General features: G+C 41.6%; 8 protein-coding genes and 1 non-coding gene across 9 annotated transcripts; 3 read left to right on the top strand and 6 right to left on the bottom strand.

The window, feature by feature from the left end:
- The first annotated feature begins 181 nt into the window (after nt 1-181).
- Nucleotides 182-1,774, top strand: METBIDRAFT_93982 (uncharacterized protein). Its single transcript, XM_018859378.1, has one exon. The coding sequence runs from the start codon at nt 402-404 to the stop codon at nt 1,614-1,616; it is 1,215 nt and encodes a 404-aa protein (XP_018713356.1). The 5' UTR covers nt 182-401; the 3' UTR covers nt 1,617-1,774.
- A 159-nt stretch (nt 1,775-1,933) lies between these two features.
- On the bottom strand, nt 1,934-3,298 carry METBIDRAFT_76032 (uncharacterized protein; the record flags this gene model as incomplete). Its single annotated transcript, XM_018858464.1, has 2 exons — nt 1,934-3,134; nt 3,252-3,298. The coding sequence occupies 2 exons, from the start codon at nt 3,296-3,298 to the stop codon at nt 1,934-1,936; spliced, it is 1,248 nt and encodes a 415-aa protein (XP_018713355.1).
- Nucleotides 3,299-4,064: 766 nt separating this feature from the next.
- Nucleotides 4,065-4,175, bottom strand: METBIDRAFT_t4. Its single transcript has one exon. It is a non-coding gene; the product is annotated as a tRNA-Pro (tRNA).
- Nucleotides 4,176-4,480: 305 nt separating this feature from the next.
- Nucleotides 4,481-5,408, top strand: METBIDRAFT_29451 (uncharacterized protein). The gene has a single exon (XM_018855405.1). The coding sequence runs from the start codon at nt 4,793-4,795 to the stop codon at nt 5,132-5,134; it is 342 nt and encodes a 113-aa protein (XP_018713354.1). The 5' UTR covers nt 4,481-4,792; the 3' UTR covers nt 5,135-5,408.
- Nucleotides 5,409-8,462: 3,054 nt separating this feature from the next.
- VAC8 (protein anchor) lies at nt 8,463-10,136 on the top strand (the record flags this gene model as incomplete). The annotated part of the gene is made up of 1 exon (XM_018856585.1): nt 8,463-10,136. One exon carries the CDS (start codon nt 8,463-8,465, stop codon nt 10,134-10,136), a length of 1,674 nt encoding a protein of 557 aa, XP_018713353.1.
- METBIDRAFT_29449 (uncharacterized protein) lies at nt 9,959-11,718 on the bottom strand. The gene has a single exon (XM_018855404.1). It carries the CDS (start codon nt 11,659-11,661, stop codon nt 10,255-10,257), a length of 1,407 nt encoding a protein of 468 aa, XP_018713352.1. The 5' UTR covers nt 11,662-11,718; the 3' UTR covers nt 9,959-10,254.
- A 547-nt stretch (nt 11,719-12,265) lies between these two features.
- On the bottom strand, nt 12,266-13,243 carry METBIDRAFT_35134 (Mrp/NBP35 family ATP-binding protein; the record flags this gene model as incomplete). The annotated part of the gene is made up of 1 exon (XM_018856574.1): nt 12,266-13,243. One exon carries the CDS (start codon nt 13,241-13,243, stop codon nt 12,266-12,268), a length of 978 nt encoding a protein of 325 aa, XP_018713351.1.
- Nucleotides 13,244-13,470: 227 nt separating this feature from the next.
- METBIDRAFT_35048 (nucleocytoplasmic transporter) lies at nt 13,471-17,718 on the bottom strand (the record flags this gene model as incomplete). Its single annotated transcript, XM_018856561.1, has 2 exons — nt 13,471-17,551; nt 17,594-17,718. The coding sequence occupies 2 exons, from the start codon at nt 17,716-17,718 to the stop codon at nt 13,471-13,473; spliced, it is 4,206 nt and encodes a 1,401-aa protein (XP_018713350.1).
- Nucleotides 17,719-18,172: 454 nt separating this feature from the next.
- Nucleotides 18,173-19,624, bottom strand: EDC3 (Edc3p; the record flags this gene model as incomplete). The annotated part of the gene is made up of 1 exon (XM_018859336.1): nt 18,173-19,624. The coding sequence occupies one exon, from the start codon at nt 19,622-19,624 to the stop codon at nt 18,173-18,175; it is 1,452 nt and encodes a 483-aa protein (XP_018713349.1).

The following is a 19,624-nucleotide window of genomic DNA, read 5'->3' as shown; positions in this document are numbered from 1 at the left end:
ATGTCGCATGTCTTGACTGTCAACTGTGACGCCGAAATATTCTTTTTATTCTGATGAAGGACACCAATAGGTTCCGAGTGTCTCCAACAGAGCATGATTGTGCGACCAAATTTCGAAATTAGACCTTTATTTATTTTTAGTCGTGGTTAGACACTGTTCACCACATCTATAAATTAGCTTTGCTGACTGGAGCGCGTACGCATGGGAAAACGTAGACCATGATGCCAAATTTTGTATCTTTTTATCGGTTCATTACGTCTATGGTTTTTCTCAAGTCTATTAAAGTGCCAGGTTTGAAGATAAAAGCGAAAAAAAAAAAAAAAGTCGGAGATGGCGGACCAAGTCTTCGCGCAGAAGGTCACTGATATACGGGAAACTCAAGATCCATATCATTCTATTCCATGCGTAACTACCACACGAGTAGTATACTCAAAGCCATCAGACCTGCCTTCAAGTCGAGGGACAGCAGAGGGGGTGTCAGAAGTTTCGATAAAAACTTTGACGCAAGTGGTGCCAAGAAAGAAATCAAAATTTGGGATCAAAAAGGCATCTCGAAGCATGAATTTTTCATAAGAAAGTACGGTAACATATCCCCGGAGGAACGCAAAAGACTCGACGAGAAAGTTGAGAAACAGAGGTTTCTCCGTGAACAACGCAAACGGCACGAAAGAGGAGATAGCTATGACCGCCCGAGAAGAGAAACCATCTCGCTAAACCCACTATGCGAGTACATCTTTGGTACTCACTCTGTGATATCCGCATTAACGGCAGGAAAGAGAGAAGCGTTTAGCACTCTTTATATTCACAACATAAAGGAGCATACAGAAAAAATCCTCGGATTGGCTAAAAAATTCGGTGTGAGGGTCGTAGAAAAGAAATCTAAGGGAGAATTAAACACCCTCAGCTCGAATGGAGTTCATAATGGTGTCGTCTTAGAGACTAAGCCATTAATATTACCCGAGATTGCATCTTTAACCAATAACTTTGATGGAATTTCTGGTTCATACGAAGTGAGTCTTATCGATGATGCTACAAATGGTGAAATCAAGAGGATGAATGATATAGTGAGAAGCGCTCAATCCAGTTCAGGAAACTTTCCGCTTGGAATCTATGTGGATGGTGTGACTGACCCACAAAATCTTGGCAACATAGTGAGATCAGCGTATTATCTTGGGGCAGATTTCATGGTAGTACCAGAGTCTGAAACAGCACGGCTTGGCCCAGTAACTGCCAAAGCAGCAGCAGGGGCGCTTGATTTATTCACAATTTACAAAACAAATAGTTCTCTTGAGCTTATCGACTCTGCGAAAAAAAATGGCTGGAGTATAGTAAGCACAAGCTCGAGAGAACGGGAAGATGATCTTGGTGATATGAAATCAAATCATCGCCGGCACGTCGCAGGAAAATACATTGATCAAAACGAATTGCCTCGTATAATGAGTGCAGCGCCGATGTTGATTGTTTTAGGAAGCGAGGGGGCGGGGATTAGGACCAATATTAAGTTGAGGTCTGACTTTCTTGTGGGATGGAAGAAAGGAAGGTTGGGGCAGAGTTCAATAGATTCGATGAATGTCGCTGTGGCCGCCGGGCTCATAATAGCCAAAATCTTGGAATAGATAATAAGTGAATTTTATTCAATAATTCTTTTGACATGAATTCCCAAACTGACATGGATGCTAGTGAACTGTCGCGATCTTTTCTTACCCGGTTGTTAGGTTTTGAAAATGATGCAATTAAATATTGTATGGCTCCCACCTTCCCTCCAATCTAAGATACACACAAGTGCCATACTCGATATAAATCAAAATATCCTGAAGTATCAATCATATTGATTATATAGGTCGATTACAAAATATTCAAAAATCGGCATTCGTGATTTAAAAAATTCAAATCATGTATCTGTATGTTGATTGTATTATTTTTTATTTACCGGTCAAATCAATTCTACGTAGTTTGCAGGAAAGATTCCGCTGACACCATTGTTTCGTCCTGTCCACCAATCGTCCGTGGTTTCACTTTTCTTCAAAATATCTATAACGTCACCTTTCTTAAAAGGTAAGTCTCCAGGCTGCTCACCTTTGAACAGGTAAAGAGCGATAGCCTGATTAGCATATGACTTTGGGGCAGCACCACCAAAATTTGGTTTAGAGTTTGCAGAAGGCCTAGAAGGGCTCACAGTTGAGCCCGCCAATTTGGTACTTGCAAGTCTGTTGCCGAGGTTGTCAACTTCACTGTTCGTTCTTCTTCGTGAGGAGCCTCCATCATATATGTTATCCTCCCATGTAGAGCGACGACTTGTTCCACCGGCAGATGTGCCTTGGGATGTTCGATTATTGGTACTATGGCGCCGTTGGCGCAGATGATCGTCAGAATATTCATCATCAGAATAGCCATATTCATCCGAATATCTTCGCGATCCTTGATATCTAACTCTGTCATTTCTCGAGTAATCGGAAGTTGAGTCGGAAAATTCGTCCGGAATATCATCATAGTAGTCATCATTGAAAGAGTCATCATCAGAAAGCCTGTTTGAAAAAACTCTGCTTTCTAAAACTCTCATAAGGGGTTCACAGCCAGCAGGGGCTTCTACTTGGCCTGCCAAAATATTTCTAGCTTTGCAGTTGCTTCCGTAAAACTTTCTGTTTGTTTCTCTTCTTTCAAGAATGGCCGAGCCCTCTAGGGAAACACCAGCGAACAAACCTTTAGTTTTCGAATAAGCGAAAACAGCCGATACCGATTTCAAAGACGCTGTACCTGCAGCCTCAGCGTTTCGGCCTAATGGACCTGCCGCAACAGATAAATTTGTGCCCAAGGTTATAGAACCCATTTGAGCAAATGATTCCACAGCAGATCTCGTGTTGAGTATAAAGACGAAATCTGTGAGCTCAGCACCTATTTGGCCACCAACCCCGGCACCTGCAGTTACAATAGCAGATGGCGGTGACCAAGAGCCATCAGGTAATCTTGCGACAATAACACCGGAGCCAGCTCTGCCAGAGAATAAAAACCCGGCCTTTAATACAGTGATAATCGCCAAGCCTTTAGCATTTCTCAAGACTTCAGGCGGAATCACCTGTTCAGGGCCAGCAACTTGGTTGGGTTTAATAAAGCTTGCAAGAACTTTTGCAGCTTTCCTTCATATGTTAGCATTTGGCATTTTGGTCCAAAACAAAACTTGAACATGATTGGTTAAAGAAGTACCAAAGTTTTATTTCTGGCCAGTTTGGAGCACACTTTGAAAGCTTACATACTTAGACTCACTTTTCAAGCTTCTTGGAATTGGGTTATTGATTCCCATGTTTTGTTTTTTCGTAAATGGACACTAAGTTGAACTTGAAATGTGTTCTTGCCAAGATATAAGTCGAAGGTTTGCGCTCGATTGTCCATGACCGGGAGGTAGGGGCCGCACGGTGCCGGGAAGCCGCGGGATCTGGGGCAACATTAACTGCGCCGAGCAGGATATGTTGGCGTCGCGAGAATTCGTTCAGATCTTACATATTCCCTATTTTTTCTGAATTACTCTATAGTGTAAGTACCTTCTACTCTTCATCGACCGAAAACAACCATGTGAACTTAAATTATACTCTATTTAAAACATACTTTTGTCTTGTGGCGCCGCTTTCTTATTTCAATGAAGCATTGGGGTGGCGAGCGCTAGACTTGTATTAGAACGCGACTTCGGTTCTATTCTTGATTTATATTTTTAGTAACTAATTACTACGGACCCAGCTTAGAGTGGTCACTGAATCCTTAAGGAAAAGGCGTTTTCTACCTCAACCTCGACCTGTGCCCCTATTTATACCTCTCTCGAGTAACAAACACGTGGCTTTCTCACCCTCGCTATTGTTGCAGCCACATATTGGTCATGTGACTCACTTATGCGCTAGCAACTTGCAAGCCAAAAAAATAACCCCACAAACGAAGTACATGATCACAGTCATTTATTTTGATAGAACAGTATGATCAGCTAAATAAAATTCTTTAGATTTTCTTGGGAATATGAACAGTCAACATTTCCAAAAACGTTTCGGGAAATTTAATTGCAAAAAGAAAAAAAAAAGAAGGGGGCATACTGGGAATTGAACCCAGGGCCTCTCGCATATTTGAACAGTAGCAACGATCGAGAATCGCATCAAGTTCCCAAAGCGAGAATCATACCACTAGACCACACGCCCATTTCTTGCTTTTTAATTTTGTTGAAAGAAAATAATTTAAAAGTATGTATATTATTTTACCACGTTGTAGTGGTTTTAACTTGAAACACAATTGAATACTTTACAAAAATTCCGTCAATTGGTTGGGTGGTAAAGCCAAAATTGTTGCTCTTTTTCCCCCTCAATCAGATGCAGCCGACAACTCATTGGAGAACTTAACAAAATTAAATTGGTTCGTCACCACGATCTTCAAGGTCTACACCAGAAGGCGAGGCGAGTCGCAGGAAGTGGGCTCCATAAGTCCGCTACAACCATCTGAGTTGAAGCGACTACTACAGGAGACCTATCCTAGGAGTCGATGACGTAATATCCAATACGGAAACAGATACGGCCCATGAGGACCTTCCAGGCCGTGACTAACGGAAGGGGGTGGGCAAAGTTGGTACGTACTTGGGAGTTGTTCAAAGGCTTTTCATATGTATCATTTGCATTGTTTTTCTCCTCGAATCAGATGAATCTACCAAAAATATCGAATCCATACAAGGTATGTCGTCTTGTTCATTGAGCCGGCGCAAACAGGAGAAACTTCTGCCACTCCGCCCAGGTCCTTTCTTTGTGAGTTATTCGAAGTGAAGGCGATGAAAAGGTGGAGAAAGTTTTGGAAAGATTTTTACAAACAAGAATGGTTGGTGCAAAATGATCTCACCGCCATTCATCTATTCAATCACGGCTCTTATGTTCCCCTTCATGATGATGAAGTTTGGAAGTCACGATTTGAATGTAGGTTGTGTTTGAAACGTTGTTCTAGCGATCAGAAGTTAACCCATCTCTACAATGAGTGTGAGACTGTGCACTTCTGGTGGAAAAAGAGCAGCTTTCCAGCACGACTGCGCTCAAGGGAGATGCTTGCTCCTTTAGATACTTTCTTTGATTGTCGAAGGAACCCCAATTGGCTGGTTAAAGTCGTTCGTAAGGCTTAATTTGTTCAAGGACCAGGAGGCAAAGACAGGCGTACGTCTTGCCGCAGTGTCACGGGCCCTAAGGGAAAAATATCATACAGAAAGGTGTCATCAGTTCAATTCAAGTGGTTGGCATTGGTTATGGGCAGACGTCGTTTTGAGGGGAGTATATCCCCTTTGGGGGAGTTTGTGAATGGGTGCTCGCACCTTCTCACTTTAGCCCATGTTGTGACCTATTGTAGGTTTTTTCTTAATATATTTTCGTTAGTGGTGGGGTAATAAATTTCCTCCAGTGATACCCTTTAACTTTTATACCCTTTAACTTTTCTCCTCTTATTTCAAGAAAGAAAAGAAAAGTCCTCGTCTGCGAAGAGGGCCTGCCAGGTCGTGGGTAACCGGAGGGGGTGGGTTGAGTTATGACACTAGGTACGTATAAGGAAGCTGGTTGAAGATCTTTTATATCTGTTGAGTATGTTCCTCAAACCAGATGAATCAGACAAAAAACATACAATAAAAAATAAACTGGTATACTGACATCACGTGTAATGTGTGATATCAAATGAGCTTCAGAAAATATACAAAGTGATAAAGAATACCTTCAGAGGAATTAGTAAAATTAGAAATACGCCAGTCCGAAAAATAAGGACTATATGTTGATTATGTGAAATTTCAATTGAAGTACCACAGAGTTGGTGCGCTTCTGGAAGTTTGAAGTTGGAACAGGATATATTTACTTAAAGGCTTAAGCTTGAATATCTCATCCTAAGGTCCGAATTGCTCATTATTACCGATGCGAGAATTTTAAAAGAAGTATTGGTGCCTCTTGGGTCGAGTTTCTTTTTAAGCTCTAAAATAATCTACCACATACCAACGTGTAAAATAAATCCTCACCCGTGGTGGACTCTCTTACATTTTTTTGTGGCAAACAGTTATTCTAAAAGCTTGTGAGTTGAAGGAGATCGTAACAAGAAGTTCTTTCACCAATGAGGCCTAAGAGGTAGGGAAAAGGAACTCTTTCTGAAGGTCAAGAAGACATATATTTGGCGAAAATTATGGAAGATGTTGCATAAACAAGATTTGCGATGAATAGGAATTACCATATCAATTATTTCAATCTTGGGTCGTTTGTAGCCTTTTATGACAATATAGATACTGGTACCAGGACTTTTTGAGATTGTGTCTTTAAGTCACTCCACGGGTCGAGCTCTACAATGAGTGTGAGGTCTCTTCACTTTCGTGGAGCAGGATGGGTTTGAAAACATCCACAAATCCAATGGAATTGGTCGCTTTATTACTCACATTTTGAAAGAAGCGGTGTATCTTTGATGGAGTCGTTGAATTAGTTTAGGAATTTCTGCAGTTAGACAGAGAGACGGAGGTCTCCTACCCTGGATGAAATGTGGGCGCTCTATAAAAATTTCAACCGATGGGCCGATGACACTTGGCAGTCGAGCTACACCAGGCACTCAATGCTAGTTTGGCAGAGGATCTTTGAGAACACTACTTATTCTGGGAGGATCTTGAAACCAACAAGGGCACCTCATCACCTGATTTGACATCGCAATTTATTTCGTGTTCTTTTGCAGTTCTTAATCCCTAGTAGAGTATACAACTTCGAGCTGTGACACCTGCAAGACGTGCTTTGTAACGTCACTTAGAACAAGATCATTTTGGGAGTGCAAATAGAATGAGCTACAATGAAATATAGACACGTCAACGAATGAGAAATAAATAGCGTTTACAATATAATTTTATCAAGACTAACTCGACGTAATTGGAAAGTTAATATATCGGATCAATATACGAAAATAAATTAAGTTCCGTTTTGTGATGTCCCTGGTATCAGTTTGACACCTTGGAAGCGCATATATGAGTATATGCACTTCCATTACGGAGACTTCCGTCAGATATCATTATAAACAACTCACAGAATATTATCTCGGGTTTAAGGGTTCATGTCACGTGACTCATAGATAAAGTATATAATGATGAGATAGAGCTTCTGTAGAGTTCTGAGGAAACCAATGATCAAATACTAATACATATCCCCTATGGCCCGTGAAGTCCATAAAACCTGTACTCTAATATTCAATAAAGAGATGAATACATCATACTAAGAAAAACCCTTAACTTCTAGAATCATTTTTTGCAGCATATCACGCGACTTGGGATACATGATCTGGTATAGTATTTGACAACGCATTTAATTTAGTTGAACGCATCATAAAGTGTAGAATAAAACATGGCATTTGGTTCTGTCAAGTTTTAAATGTTTGTATTAGTGAGTATTTTTTGTTGATTACACTTATCACTTCATTTTCTTTCAGGAGCTTTTGGTCTTTCACGAGAACGAAAACAACCGATACAAAATTTCCAAACAATTTGTTCCAATGGATTTACAAAATTCTGCCTATACAACAGGAATTTATAATACTAAAACACTGATAAGAGAAGAAATGAATGATCTTAAGTACCGAATCAGTGTAAATTCAAGTAAGATAATTATGGCGGATGGGGCCATATATAGGTTTCGGTGATACACGATATAAAACAAAATCCATGACATATATCAAATTCGGGTGCCAAATTATTTTTATTTATGCCCATTACTAGCAATATTTAAACACAGGGTGCTGAATGACAGTTCATACTTAAAAAAAGTTTTCTTGGATAGCAGAAGGAAAAATCAAGCGGTGAAATACATATAAATTACGACATTATAACCAAGAAATGGTTAAACCGCAGAAGAAGTTCTGATAGTCAATGGGAGTGAATGAGAAGAATGGCTTTTACAAAGAAGCGAGGCAGTCCGAAGTTTCATGAAACGCCGCAATCCGAACCCCTCCTTCTAATGCGCACGACTTATGCCTATCGGTCGAGTACATGTTTTGGCTGTGCACGACTCGCGACGTTTTCCACCAGTGAATGAAGTCACACTTATCACTCCCCACGGAATTGCTAACCGATCACTTGCAAACAACTTCCTCCATAAGTCAAGATATCTCCTAGAATAATTCCAATAGTTATATCCTCTATTTGGACATTATTATTCCCCATTATTTGTTCAGGGTTTTAAATTTCTCTGCTTTTGTGGCCTTAGATTGTCCGTAAGCTTCTTAGCTTCTGTGTCTCGTTCGTGAACGATAGAGAAAAATAGTCTTATCACATAGACAAATTGAAAATCTCTCGACTTATCTTCAAGTGGCTATTCAAAGCAAGCGTCCTTACTGACATAACTGTGATCTTCACCATATAGCAATTACTGAGCTTTGTTTGCTGAGTGCTCAATTGAGGGAAAAGATAATAACAACACTCACTACCGCCACCACCCCATCAAACAAACCGTAAGATGGGTGCATGTTGCAGCTGCTTGTCATCCAAAAATGGTGACAGCAAATATCCACCACTCCTATTGGCGGAGAATGAACGTGAGGCCATATCTGCTCTCTTGCAGTATCTAGAGAATAGATCTGATGTTGACTTTTTCAGCAACGGACCTTTAAGGTCTTTACTGACATTGGTGTACTCAGAAAACATTGACCTCCAGAGAAGTGCTGCTTTAGCTTTTGCAGAAATCACAGAGAAAGACGTACGAGAGGTTAATCGAGACGTGTTGGAGCCCATTTTAATTCTCTTGCAATCCAACGATACGGAAGTACAGAGGGCAGCGTGTGGGGCATTAGGCAATTTGGCGGTTAACAATGAAAACAAGACTCTCATTTCAGAAATGGGTGGTATCGAACCTCTCATTCGACAAATGATGTCTTCCAATATCGAGGTTCAGTGTAACGCTGTGGGATGTATCACTAATTTGGCCACACAGGATGAAAACAAATCCAAAATAGCCAAGAGTGGTGCTTTGATTCCTTTAACCAAGTTGGCAAAATCCAAAGATATCCGTGTTCAAAGGAATGCCACCGGTGCTTTGTTGAATATGACCCATTCTTTCGAAAACAGGCAGGAGTTGGTCAACGCAGGCGCTGTTCCAGTTCTTGTCTCGTTGTTGTCCAGCGACGATGCCGATGTACAATATTACTGCACAACGGCGTTGTCAAACATAGCCGTTGATGATCAAAACCGGAAAAAATTGGCAGCAACTGAACCAAAATTGGTTGGCCAGTTGGTTAGTTTGATGGATTCACCTTCCCCAAGAGTGCAATGCCAGGCTACTCTTGCTTTGAGAAACTTGGCTTCAGACTCAGGCTATCAAGTCGATATCGTGAGAGCAGGGGGTCTACCCTACTTAGTCCAGCTCTTGACTTGCAACCATCAGCCACTAGCTCTTGCTGCTGTTGCTTGTATCAGGAATATTTCCATACATCCATTGAACGAAGCATTAATAATTGACGCAGGATTCTTAAAGCCATTGGTCTCTTTGTTGGACTATAGCGACCTGGAAGAGATACAGTGTCATGCAATCTCAACATTGAGAAATTTGGCAGCATCAAGTGAGAGAAATAGATTGGCGCTTTTGAATGCTAATGCTGTTGAAAAGTGCAAAGAGTTGGTGTTGAAGGCTCCAATAAGTGTGCAACTGGAGATCTCTGCTTGTTTCGCTATTCTTGCCTTAGCTGATGACCTCAAGCCAAAGCTTTATGAAAGCCACATTATCGATGTTTTGATTCCTTTAACATTCAGTGAAAATGGTGAAGTGTGCGGAAATTCAGCTGCTGCACTAGCTAACTTGTGTTCTCGCGTCTCAAACGAGCATGAAAAATATATTCTCGGTAACTGGACACAACCCAGTGAGGGTATATACGGGTTTTTGATCAGGTTTTTACGAAGCGGAAATGCTACCTTTGAGCATATTGCGTTATGGACAATCTTACAGTTATTGGAATCTAACAACAACGAGATTCAGGCCTTGATAAAAGAAAACGAGTCAATTTTGTCTGGAATCAAGAACTTAAGTGAAAACCAACAAAGCATGAATGTCAAAAACACCGCTGAGCTGGGCGAGTATGATGACCCCATGATTGAGTTGTTTAACTTGACACAACAAATCTTACAAATTTTGGGGTAACAAAATCAAGATTTCACAAGTAGTAATAATTTAAGTGAATAATAACCACATGATTCGTATAGTTATGTAAAAGAATTAATCCGCAAAGGTTTTATAAACTCCTCCTTTTATGTTGCACCTAAACATAGTTCTCAGCAATCACCTCGGGTGTTTTCTCGCTCCGGACGTTGTCTTCAGCATTCTCGTTCAATTGCAGCAGAACTGGTTTTAGCAGGAGGTTTTTTACTTTTGTACTCAAGAAATTATCGATGTCAGGATCTTTCAGCCCTTCGCTCTCTGTATTGATGTGATTTCCCAGAATTGTGGGGATACGGTTGACGTGTGTCCCAAGATCTTCTTCTCTGCGGTTAATGGAGTCTTTGTAATCCTTCTCCATCCTATCAAGCTCCTCATCAATTTCATTTTCATTTTGCTGGAGAGATGAACACAAGCTATCCGAAATTTCGTCCGTGAGCGCCACTTCGGCTTCTAACTCTGCAGTCAAACGATCAATTTCGGTTATTGATATTTTCTTATTAATACTAGAGAGAGCAGAGTTGGCAGACAGTAACGACTCGTACAAAGTCTTATTTGCTTTCGCCTGATCTATTTTGTTTAAAAGTTCAGCAAGTTCATTCGAAGCTGCCAGAACCAGCTCAAGGTTCTGCAAGGCGTGGGCCTTCTTTATTAGTAAATTCTTCAAGACCATCTCGCGTGCTTTTACTCGTATTAGATGTGAAAGCCGCAGTGGAATATCTTGGTAAATAATTTTCTCCAAGAGCGCTGCTCGCGTGTCCAATTCTAACATATTTATCTTGAGGTCAAGGATTTCAAGATCTTCTGGTGTGACGTCAATGATACTGCCAATCTTTATTGCAAATGTGTTTTTGGATCCTGGGACCTTCTGCATGCTCAAACCATGTAGATCACGCGAGAGATAGAGAAGTACCGCTTCGACATCTTCGTCAGACAATTTTTTGTCGAAACCTTTGATTAGCTTTCGGGTCATGTCATAGTTCAATATATGAGCCAGATAGCAACCCTGAGACTTGACTGATTCTTCCAAAGCCTTGAGAATCTCGACGGACCGGCTAATGAGAGTTGGTATATGCAAGTACAATTCCAGTGAGCCACGAATTGCGGTTTCTGGGGAATGAAATGACAAGTCAAATTTTGAAAGTAGTTTTGTCCAAATTCTTCGAGGAGACAAAAAGTCAGCATACAGAGAAAGCAGTATGGGGCGTGATTTATAAACCGACCATGGTATGAGTACACGGTTTTCAACGAGGGTTCTCACCACCAAGTCAAGTGATTTGGGCTGTCCATATTGCGGGCTTGCTAGTGTTTCTGAGAGTTTTCCTGCCGGTAAAGTGATGCTAGACTGGAAAGTATGCACACGAAGACACTGTAATAGGAGATGCTCCCAAGCTAAAATGTTCGCATCGTAACCTTCGGGGTTGATGAATTTTAGTTCTGAGAAATCAGAGAAAAGTGACTGAGCTCGTGACTCTGTAAAAGATGGAACTTTCGTGAAAACGAAGTTCATTTACCTCAAGCTTATCGTCGAATCACTGTCGGTAATGTACGTCGATGTATGAGGGTGAGAGAGTAGATTAAGGGAGATAGGGTTCGCAGTTCGCGGCAAGATGCGAGGCGCGGCAAGATGCGAGGAGGAGGGTAATCTAAAATTATTCGACCAACGACAATTGTCAAACTTCTCAAGATTAAGATAGAAGTCATGACTATGTTATATCATCGAAATGCTTATTTTCTCTAATGATTCATTGCTGAAGGCCTTGATTGATATGTATGAAACTTCATAGAAGTCTTCTCCCCCCATCGCCCGTAGCATTGAATCGCTTAGACACGCGGAATTTGTGCTCTCCGTGCTGCACATTTGAGTAGCATCCGGGACGGAGAATGGGAAATTGCTGTAATTTCAGTTTCAATCAAAAGCTACGGCGTGTGTAGTGTTGAATTAAATATATACAGCTTGGAGCACGAATCCTTTCAAAGCTCTGAAAATTAGCAGGATCCTCGCGATATTCCTGTCTTGCAAGGGTTCATGGACGTTTAATTTTCAAGAAAACTGAGAAAAATAAGGAGGCTTCTAACGAATAAACATTCACGTTTTATATCAGATTATGGGTTTACTCATCCATGGTCAATTTATCTAACAGTAGCTCAACTTGGTCCCTCAAAAGATCAACCACATCAAGAATAGCTGTTGAGGCTGGAGAGTCCGCATGTTCCTCGAAAAAACTCAATCCCAGGTCGCATGCTTGACCAATACGAGGATCAAGAGGAACTGAGCCTAGAAAAGGTATGTTCATATCGCGGCATAGTTGCTCACCACCTCCCGTCGTGGGTTTGAAAATAAGCGACTCCCCGTGACAGTTTGGACAAACAAAACCGGACATGTTTTCGACAAGCCCAAGAATTTTGATACCTGCCTTCCGACAAAAATCAATTTCCTTTCTCACATCTAAAAGAGCCACCTCTTGGGGCGTCGTCACTATGAGTGCACCATCTATGCCAGCATCTTTCATGTACGTACTAACTGATAAATGCTCATCAGAAGTTCCTGGAGGGGTGTCCACAATCAAATAATCTAGGTGCTCACCCCAATTTACATCCTTCAAAAATTGTTTGATAAGGCCATTTTTCTTTGCACCCCTCCAAATTATCGCCGAATCTGGGTCAGGAAGCATGAAAGAAATTGACATTAGCCCCAAATTATCGGCTGCGTATACAGGTGACCAACCCGAATTCGACTGATGGATGGTTTCTCCCTCAGATCCAAGCATTCTCGGTAATGATGGACCACAAATGTCCAAATCCATTGCGCCGATTTCGAGGTCCTCATCTGCTGCCAATGCCCACGCTAGCATAGAAGTAAATGTTGATTTACCAACACCACCTTTACCTGACAACACTAGAATTTTGTGACGGATATTCTTGAGCTTCTCGGTGATAATGGCCACATCCAAATCGGGACCTTTCGGTAGAGACTCACAAATATTTTGATTTGGACAGCCGTTACAGGCATCTCCCTTCCCTGCGTCTTCTGATTCTGGTCCCGGACAATGTTCAGGCTCTGGCGCCTTCAAGTCTGCTGAGGGGGGCATTATGAAGATAAAGGGCAACCGAGTAAAGACAAAAACTTCCTGGGTTTATATTATAAAAAATGGAGGCAAATAATCTAAAATATATTGAAACTCTCAGGATCCGGGATTACTTTTGTTCAAGAAATTGCTCTATTTCTCAGATTTGAAGGTGCTAGGGCTACCTGAGAACGGGAACCATGCATAATTACTCATCAAAAATCATCTGGGTGCACGGATCCTCGCGCCATCTATTCGATAGTGATTCTACGAAAGGAAATTCGGGTTTTGAAGTAATTCCTTTCGTTTTCACCCGAACACAAGGCCATTATTTTGGGTGATAAGTCAGCATGGCCACTGTAGTGCTCAAGAGCCAAATCGCCTATTTTCTTGGCCAAAATTTTGAAGGAAACAGCCTGTTTGAGAGAAGTTGTGCGTTTCAAACTAGCTGCATTGTCAAGAAGAAAGACAATTTCCGAGTCCTCTAGGGCACTATAATTTTCGTTCGCCCCCACGATATCGAAATACTTCGCGAAAAACCCTGCTCCTTGATTCCAACCTGGAATAATACCACCTTTCTCTGGAAAACAGGAGATAATCGCTTTGAGTCTTGATATCATAGCCGAGTCTTCTTCAATGACAGCTAAAGGTCCGAGCTCGTCACAAATCAATTCATGTAAGTCGGACCATAACTCGGCAACCACCAACGCTTCACCACATTCCCACATGTCTTTGTTACGACGATTGAAGATTGCATAGGCTTCATGGAGTAGAGTGCGAGGTATCTTTAAAACATCAATAAGAAAACTTTCATGTTCTGGTTTATCTTGAATAATTTCTGCAACATTATCGATGACCACCTTTCTAATTTTTTCTTTCAGAAGAGACTCATCACTCATTGTAGAATATACATGAATCGCTTCTTTCCACAATTTAGCCCTTTCAAGTTCATCACCGAGGGAAAGCCCCACAGTGTTTTTAAAGATAGACAAGTCTTCACTTGATTCTCTGCATGACAACACTTGAACAAGAACCCACTTGACAATGCCACTTAATCCCGACTTTTCAATTTCACACCCTGTTTGGTTTACAGAGCCTGACTGCCAAGCAGAATAAATCGAGAGCATCTCACTAAGGGGGCATACTTCCACAGAAGCAGGAAGTTTTGCGAAACTTGCCTCAATGCTCTCATCGGGGTTGCCATAAAGAACATGTATGCCTATTAAAATTCGATTGGGAAGTGTGCACTGAAATTCACCAAGCTTACCCGCCAAAAGCTTGCAGACTTTCATTGAAGTCTTAGGAATGAAATTCGATTCTCCAAATTCTTCCCATGACTCAATCTGACTGCGGGCAATACCTTTAACGGTGGGGTCGTTTGAGTCCAAAAGAGTCAACAACGAGGCGAGATGTAAATCTTGAGACTTAGTGGCAAGATCGACAGCAGACTTTATATCACCTAAGCAAACCGCCTTAAAAGTTTCGTCGGTCCCAGAAGACGAACTTAAAACGGGGCTATCAATATTGTATGCTCGCAACCAAGAGGCAAATTCTTTTTTCTTCTCAATCGACTCAAGTTTTTTGGTAATATTGCTATCAGCGAACAAATCACTCAGACATTTAGACTTGGAATGAGGCTTGTCAAATATAATTGAGGCAAGCTTTAAAAATTCAAAACTAGGATCATCTCCAAATATTTTGGAGATGGAGGCGAATGAGGCAGAACCAGGAAACTGAACTTGTGGGAATCCATTCTCTCTTCTCTGAATGTCCGATTGAAGAAGTAACCCCTGAAAACATTCCGGCACGGATGCCAAGGAGAATGTTTTTTCACACTCGAGTAGGAGCTGTTTGTCTGACATGTTCTTATGCAGTGCCGAGTCTCTTTGATCCATGGACTGGCTGCTGTCAATATCGGAAAACAATATGTCATTGACAGAGTTCAAGATCAGCTGGTGGTTTCCAGCAGGAGCAGGAATCGTAGCAAAAGCTGAAACAATATTATTTGCAATTTCGAGCTGAAGGACCCAGTTTTTGCATGTAGCCAAAGATGTATGTTGGTCAACACCGTCGAGCATTGCCTCGTCATTTATTTCAGGCTCATATGCTTTCTCATCAACGAGGTCACTAAAGCCCGCCTTTAATGGGGCATTGTTCACAATGCGTTTGAGGTAGTCATAATTTCCGGCTTCTCGAGGGAAAGAAAGTTCTTCAGGAAAATGACCTTCCTTTATATCCTTGTTGGATTCATCATCAGAGTCATTCGTGATATCGCTGGCATTTGCAGCAAGCGCATGAGCAAATTTTCTTTCTTTGAATGCATTAACCTCTTGATTTATCTCATTCTGCACCACATTCCTTTTTATACTCAAAGCACCGGTTCGGGTGCTTGTATCAAAGTCCCAACCCCCGGGAATTCCAATTGTATCACTTGCAATTCTTTGTCGCTTTATTTCGTTATGATAACTGTCATTTTGATACAACCTGGAGTAAACAATCGATGCTTCTTGTTCTTTGAGATCTTGTTTTTTCTTGAGACTTCTTAGGCGTGCAAGTTCTTCACTTTCATCGCCTTGGGCTTCACTGTCATCAAGTAATCCCCAAACACTAAAATGTTTCACAGTGAATGTCCAGTTGAAAGTTATAGGATCGTAAGTAACAAATTCCATACCTATCATATTTTTCAATCTTTTGATATGGTCTTCAATACCACACGCCTTGGGAGGTGCATGTAATGTGATGGTCGCAGGCACATTGAGTTCGCGACCTAACTCCGGTGACATATACAACTTGTCATCATATACCCGAACAGTAGAGTTGGAAAACTTGATGATGCGACCAAAAAGCTCCCTCTTGATAATGGTTATATCATGTCCACATCTCTCAAAAAGGTTGGAAATATCAACAGGGTATGAATATGAGATCTGGCCATGACCAACACGTCCGACTATGAAATTATCAACTTTGCTAAGGTCGAAGAGAGACAACACAGAGAGGTCCTCGAGAGTTGGTGAGCAAAAATAGCCGTTGTACAACACTTCTTGATCTTGGTTTTCGTTTGTAAGACGGTCTCCATTACCAGAAACACCAACAGTTGATATTCCCAGCTTTTTGTTTAATTTTGCAATCTTCGAGGGACGCAGTATATCTAAATTGCTGTCTGAACAATCATGTTCATTAACATGACGAGAATTAGGTGATAAAGCGGCTGTGCGCTTGCGTCTGGTTTTGAAGACTTGATCGGTATCAATCAAGTGGAATTTAGAAGGGGTAGACTTGATTACTAATTTTCGGTAATCACCCACATTTCGAGTATCGATAGAAAAATTGGAAGGCTTCTCGGCACTTTTCCGCGGATCTGTATTTGAAGTTGTTATTTTTGGCTCATCATCCACTCGATTTTGTTGACTGAATACGCCTTTTAGTTTTGCTATGTTCGAGACGGATGGGTCATTTTTGGGCGAACGAAAGATGTTGAATGTCCGAGCCAAGCGAGAAACAATTGAGGGTTTCAAAATGCTTTTAATAGAGGAGGATGGCGCGACTCGATTGTTATCCCCCAAAGCGGAATGCTCCTTCTCGAAAAAGAAGCTCGTGAGCGAAGGGGGCATATCTTGCTCTGCTCGAGCGATTTTTTTAAGCACCAGGTTCTCACCATATGGGCTACCAGAAGATACTGAATTGGTAATCTCAGTGGTATTCTGTGTGTTTAATCCTCCGAATAACCCCCCCGTTTTCGGCACCGTACTGTTACCCGTAAAGCTACCCAAAGGTGCATTTGTGGCGCCAAAAAGAGTAGAAGTTTGGTTATTGTTGGCACCAGTCGAATTACTAAGCAGGTTACCAAAAGTTTTGTTGGAAGATCCGAAAATCCCACCGGTCATTTGAGACGAGGGCTTCCCAAATAAGTTAGCAGACGTTTCGTTGTGTTGCGGATTTTGTTGAGAGGCACCAAAAAGTGACAGAGATGGCTTTGAAGGGATAGACGCCCCACCGATTTGTGTGGAATTAGTGTTAGAGTTCGCGAAAAGACCCCCCAGTTGAGCGGAACCAGTGCTATTATTACTTCCAAAGAGCTGTCCATTGGGTGTATTATTTCCACCATTCAAAGAACCAAACATGCCTCCAGTTTGATTGGAGCTGGCTCTCACTCCTGTAGAATTTCCAAAAAGCCCTCCGCTTTGAGATCCTGTGCCGATCGTGCTACCCGACAGGCTTGAAATCGTACCTGGAGCCGCCGCAGAACCGGTCAAGCTAGCTGGAAATGCAGAGGAAGTATTAGAAGCTGATTGCCCACCAAAATTTGTGCCCGTAGACTTGGCTCCGAATAAACTTCCGGAAGTTGAGGGAACTGACGTGGGAGCAGAGCCAAACTGAAATGTCGAGTTAGAATTTGCAGGAGATGGGCCAGTAGTGAAACCAGAGGATGGAAAGTTTCCACTGGGATTTGCATGTGCACCAAACCCTGAAGATGTACCCCAACTAGATCCAGCGTTCATGGATTTCAGTTCTGAAGATGATTGTTGAGGCAACGTTTAAAAGAAAACAGAGTATAGTATTCGAAAAAAACGAAAATGTGTATATGCAGTCGAACATAATGCGGCCAGGATGCGCGCTCAAAATACAGATTTCTGCCACCCCTCACCTTCAAATAGCAAAGGACTATATGAAATATTCATGCGGCCGCGTGTTCAGTTAAATTTTATATTTTTTTTCTTTCTTTTCTCTCATTAAATAATACTCCAAAATGAGTCTAGGTATCTTCTGCATAATCCTGCATGATAAATTCAAACCTTTTGTTTACTATGAATCGACCGCAGACAGTTTTGTATCAACTTGTAAACAGTAATAGAAGGACTCGAATATTTAGGCCAAAGCCAATTTGACAAATTTCCGCCACTGATTTCAAGTGAAGCATATCCAATAAATGCGCTTAGGTTATAGCTAAATGAATCACTCTGAAATCAATTCTAGTTTCATGAAACCTTCAGCGCAGAACCAGAACTTGTCAAACTTTCTCAAATGAGGTTTGGCAGTGTAGACATCATTGCATATCCCAAGGTCCACCACATAATGCTGTACATCATCATTGAGCGAGCCGTTGTTGTAGGCATGGAGTAAGCCGCTGACAGGAAGACCCAACGAAGCAATAAACTTGCTGTTTATCTTCAACAGCTGATCGGAAACGGTACCAGAGCCGCCGTCTATGCCAGAAGCAATATCAAGAGATAAAACTTTGAATTTTTGCCCGGGCTCATTTGTCCAACGGACAACTTCTCTTAGAATGTCCATACTCTCTGAGGTGTAGAAAAGATCGGAAATTTGGCTCGCAAACCCTTGCAAGGAATCGATAACAAGCTCAACTGGAGTATCAAGTTGATTATTCAAAAAATCCACAAGCTCAGGAAATCCAGTGCTCACCACCTTCCCCCCGCATTTCTCAAAAAGCTGACATTGGCGAAGTGTATCAGCTTCAACGATATCCTCATTTATCACGTAGGCCAAAACTCTTACGCCATGATTTGATAGGTGCCTTCCGAGAGCAAATGCCTTACTGCTGCAGTGACCACTCCCAATCAAAAGCAAAACTAACGGGGGCAAATTGTGGTTTTTGCGATTACTTAACCGCACAGATCCACCAAGAATTTTCGACACAATCATGTTATATAGATTCGAGGCGCATATTTCCACGGATATCGTGGCATCAATTCCAAAACTTTCTTCAGCAATCCGCTCTATCTCCAAAAGTTGCACTGGTGAAGCTAATGGCACAGGAGATGAACCATCCTCGAAAGTAAATTTGTAAACTTGGGAGTCTCGGCTCACCTTACTGCCAGTGGATGGAAGTCCCCCCGAACTTACTGGCAGAGAAAGTCTTTGAGATAACGATCCTAATTTATTCCAGTTGTCCTGTTTGTTTTTGGAAAGGATCATTTCATCATTATCGTACTTGTCCTGTGCATTTTTAACTCTTTTCTCCACCTTGTTGTGACTGACTAGTCTATCCTGAGCACTGACACTGTCATGTTTTTGAAAATCAGCAAAAACAGACTTCTTATCAAACATTGCCAAATTGGCAGCGAAATCAAAGTCTTCGGAGCTCTTTATATCTTGAACGTCGGAGCCCCAGTCGGGATGCTTCTTTGACAAACGGGGAGTGGCACTTCTAGAATTTGCACCAGAAACCAGAACTATGGCATCATCTAATTGTGTTAGACTAGCTTTCGATCTCAGCTTTAATTTGTCTCCTGGTAACTGAACAACCTTCAAGTCCTTCACCTTAGAATTTTCGATACTTCTGCTCCCCAAGGATATCTGGGATCTATTTACCAGTGTCACAAATCCTTGAGTCGTAGTCCCATCTTTGAGCTGAAGTAAAACCTTATAATCGAGGAACTCTGTCAT

The sequence above is a fragment of the Metschnikowia bicuspidata genome (assembly GCF_001664035.1).
Source record: "Metschnikowia bicuspidata var. bicuspidata NRRL YB-4993 chromosome Unknown METBIscaffold_1, whole genome shotgun sequence".
In the NCBI taxonomy this organism is placed as follows: domain Eukaryota; kingdom Fungi; phylum Ascomycota; class Pichiomycetes; order Serinales; family Metschnikowiaceae; genus Metschnikowia; species Metschnikowia bicuspidata.
The sequence above is the reverse complement of the archived record's forward strand: the minus strand, read 5'-3'. Positions and strand labels throughout refer to the sequence as shown.